At 43.4% G+C, this 4,246-nt stretch overlaps 2 protein-coding genes across 2 annotated transcripts in view; both read left to right on the top strand.

Annotated features, from left to right (window-relative positions):
* The window catches only part of LOC137637410 (uncharacterized), a 2,692-nt gene extending 637 nt beyond the window's left edge, over positions 1-2,055 (top strand). Inside the window, exon 1 of the mRNA XM_068369610.1 lies at positions 1-2,055. This exon is cut by the window's left edge and continues 637 nt beyond it. Within this exon, the coding sequence (XP_068225711.1) occupies positions 1-2,043 (2,043 nt within the window). The 3' untranslated portion in view covers positions 2,044-2,055.
* Positions 2,056-2,412: 357 nt separating this feature from the next.
* LOC137637412 (uncharacterized) lies at positions 2,413-3,999 on the top strand. Its single transcript, XM_068369611.1, has one exon. The coding sequence runs from the start codon at positions 2,413-2,415 to the stop codon at positions 3,997-3,999; it is 1,587 nt and encodes a 528-aa protein (XP_068225712.1).
* Positions 4,000-4,246: the final 247 nt, after the last annotated feature.

Here is a 4,246-nt window from a genome sequence, read left to right as displayed (position 1 = left end):
ATCAAGCATACAGATGCTGCATGCGATAACAATCTCCAGTTATGGCTAGACGGAGATTGTGATGTTGTAGGGGACACACTATCAATATACGAAATTCAAGGAGAAAGTCGGCGACTTCTGATTAGATTCTGTGGGGGTGGAAAAGTGCCACGTATAACTGCCAGTGGAGCTGAGCTTTTACTTGTGTTCAAGACATCTCCCTTTGATAATCTATATTTCGATCCTTCAACCATAACACACCCTGGTTTTGAGTTAGATATAGGCGTAGTTTTTGTACCCAAAAACTCATTCCTGTATGCTGACCAAAAATGTGAATTTGAGATATCAAGTTTTGAGGCTCCTAAAGGTCATTTTGAAAATGTCGCTCATTCTCTTCCTCGAGACAGTAAATGTATTTATAAATTCAAAGGCCGACCAGATGAAGTAATATGGCTTTATTTCACTCGACTGAAGTCTGTGTATACACAGCCATTATCTCGGGATGGACCTCACTGTCGGATTAGAGTTAGCCTTGTAGAAGGTGAAAATGCTGATGGAGAAGTGCTAGAAAACACATGTGGCCCTCTAGGAGTAAGAGTATGTCACCGCGAACAACTGGGCCCTGGGAGAAATAGAACAAGACCTTGTGGTTCTCAGGAGAGCTACTTGACTCAAGATTACCATGCAACATTGACCATTCACTACTTGCTGCCATCTACCGTAGCAGACCTACATTTTCGACTTCATTATGAATTTGTATATGCTGGACCAAGAGCTGCAGCTTTAAACAAACCAGAACCATGTGACAGACAGATCAACAGTGACCGCAGCAAAAAGGGACTTTTGTCTTCACCGGCAAATAATCTTCTGTACGGAAAATTTGGAGCAACCAATCTAAAATGTCAATACAATCTACAAGGAAAACCAAATGAAGCTGTTAGGATAACTTTTATATACTTTTATGCCCATAATTCTTCATGCCCCGGCAAAAATACTCCATTACAAGCCTGTGGTCGCCCAGCACCCCTTGAAGGCCGAGGAGCAAGACTCGAAGTGTCAGAATGGCCTTGGCCAGATGTAGAACTTCCTCAAGCATGTATATGTAATGGTCTTAATCTTCCTGCAACTCTGCTATCTTACTCTGCCTCACTAACCATTACATTCTCTGTTGTTGGCATGGATGTATTTGATGACTTTTCTCACTTTAGTTTTGAGTTGGAATACGAGTTTGTCCCTGTAGAAGCTTGTGAGGAATCACGAATTGTTAAAGGAGAAGCTGGCACACTTAGTCTTGCTATTCGACCACCACCAGGACCGTGTCGAGGTCATCCATGGCTCTTGCAACCTACCTCTAATCATTTCCTTCTGGTGTCGGTTCCTGGGAAGGCGATTCGTGGGGGTTTACAAGGAGCTGCACATGGCCAGCTTATTGAAGCTGATGACTCCCTCCCTCAAGAATCATGCCAAAGTTCTGAACTACACGTTTATCAGCCTGGTAATCCTCGACCGTTAAGTGCTGTTTGTGTTTCGCCAGGTGCTGCAGATACAGTGCATGTATTTTCAGAAGGATTTAATGAACCATTATCATTAGACTATCTTGGAGAGGGGGCACGGTCATTAATAGTTGTATTACTAAGCAGACCTGCCTATTTAGCTGGCCAAGCATCACAACAGCAATACTCAGCAATAAATGTTCGTTGGGTAGAGGCTGCACCGAGATGGCTTGCTGCAAGATGTGCAACTGAATGCCCATCAGTACATGCTTGCATCAGTGCATCCCTGTTCTGCGATGGTACATGGCACTGTCCTTCAGGAGATGATGAAGCAGTAGTCACATGTCTTATGGCTCTATCTCCCTGGCTGTGGCTTACATTTGGTCTTGCTGTGGGGTGTTTCTCTGTTTTAGGTAGTTGGTGGGGATGGACCTACTGGAAGACAAGGCATAGATGCGACTCTTCCAATGGTTGTAGTGAAGAAGTACTAACTCCAGGCCACCATGAATCTCCACCTGAACCACCAGAATACCCTGAATGCATTGATGTTGACTTTGAAACGACCGTCTGACAATACGCCCCCCGTGGGGACGATGGTCCCCCGGGGTTCTCGGCATTAATTAGTAGACTTACTGCTCTTATCAATGGTTGGAACTCATCCCACCATCCTCCAATTACCCATGGTGGTCGTCCTAACCAAAATGGTACAAGGAATGCACCCTCTTATCAATACAATGGGGTGAGACGTTTACCAGTCCTTCGTCTGCCAAATGGAGCTCATAATCCAGGAGTTCGTTTGTCAAATGGAGCACACAGTCCCCCGCCACTTCTTAGCCCCAAAAAGGTAAAAGAAGATCTCAAGGGTAAAGATGATGATACAAAACCCTCCCTAAGTCCAGTATCAGATAAAGGAAATAGCCCAACTTGGAGTATAACGAAAATGAGTCATCTGGATGAGGAAGAGGCTGAAGATTCAAAAAGCTCACTTAGTGAGAAATTATTGGGAGATACATACAAGCCTCTTGAAGAAATAGAATGGCCAAGTTGTTTCCCTGCTCCACCAAGTAGCCCAAGTAACAGTAGTTCTATGCCTTCTCATGATTACTTGCATGAGATATCTCCTTCTCCACCTCCAGATTTTAAACATGAGCCATCTCCTTCTCCTCCAAACTCCATGCACAATGCTTCTACACTGCCACTTCCTGGGCGACATCGTGAACCAATACCCCAAGTCCCAGCACCAGCACTTCCACATCATATTCTAGCCTGTAAAAGTGACTTTCAGGGTAATGGTTCTAAAACAATGACTATAAGCAGATCAAGGAGGAGGTCTCATGATGTTAAAACATCACCTAATCACCCGAGGCGATTATCCTTACAAACGACAAAATCATCCTCACCACCCTCTGAATATAGATGGATGTACATAAATGATATAAAACAAAATGCAACATTAGTATCAAGAAGTCCCATAGGACAGAACTACCATTCCCCTTCACCACCAAGCCCACAAAGTGTTATCACTCTTTCACCAGCCAAATTACAGTGTGACACCTATTATTCTCCCACAAATTTGCATCAAGGTGTTCCTCCATCATCTCCTATTCAGATGGTATCATCAGCATCTCCACTTGGTTTTCAGCATAGTAATTCATCATCATCAAGTGCTTCACAACAAGACAGCTCAATATCTATTGTCTATAATGCATCACCATCTCCTCCTTTACAAAATCTCTCTAATGATGTATCCCCAGAGGCATCTATAAGAGAAGATGTACAAAGTGGGTCTCCCTCACAATCAACACCTAAATCTGCTTCACTTGATGAAATTACAGTTCATCGCTGTTCTATATCACCTCCAGACCTCCAAGAGCAATCATTATCCCCGCTAAAAGAATGTACAGAAGGACCAAAAAGTCAACCCCCAACACCTCCGCCTTTACCAGAATTCTTTGAGGATGACAATCCTCCAACTCCTCCGCCTATTCCTGAATTCTTCGAATCTGAAAGTCCATCACTATCGCCCACAGAGACACCATACCCAATACCTACGATCGATGACGAGGATGAAGAATATGACAATGTCCCTCCTACTCAAGTGGTCCCTATAATTTACCCAAGACCAAGGTTGTCACAACCTAACCCTCTGTATGTCATACAAGAAAGTCCATCTCCCCAGTCCTCTTTTGAAACAAAGCAAGAGAGCCCACGAACACAATCCATGGAAATCAATGATGAAACTCCACTTCCTGATCCCATTGACATTATACCCGAGACCTCAACGCAGTCTCCCCCACTTTCAGCAACAGAAATCGTAAGAGAGGATACTCCTTCACCACCTCCTCCTCCTCCAATAGAGGTCGTTCACGAGAACCCTCAACCACCGAAAGCCCCGACGCCACCACCTAAACAAGAAGAGCCAAAACAAGAAAGTCGTCCAGCATCTCCTGAATATTTCCAGCTTCCAGATAATTGGCCTGCTTACCCACCATTTCTTTTCGGTGACTCGGACTTCCCACCCCCTTGAAGTGTTCAGTTGGGATAGTCACAATGATTTATAATGAATATAAATGAATATAAAAAAAGGATGAAAATAATAGTGCGTAAAAGTATATAAATATACAGGACGCTTAAAGTAGTTTTCAGATGTAAATAGTGCGCCTGTTATGGATGAGTGTTTTAAAGCAGAGTTAAATTTTTTACATAATCATTAAGTCCAGATGAATGGAGAAACAATTGCTAGGCTCCACTCGATAATATTCTTCCCTTAGAGA

The sequence above is a fragment of the Palaemon carinicauda genome, unplaced genomic scaffold, assembly GCF_036898095.1.
Source record: "Palaemon carinicauda isolate YSFRI2023 unplaced genomic scaffold, ASM3689809v2 scaffold716, whole genome shotgun sequence".
Taxonomy (NCBI): Eukaryota; Metazoa; Arthropoda; class Malacostraca; order Decapoda; family Palaemonidae; genus Palaemon; species Palaemon carinicauda.
The sequence above is the reverse complement of the archived record's forward strand: the minus strand, read 5'-3'. Positions and strand labels throughout refer to the sequence as shown.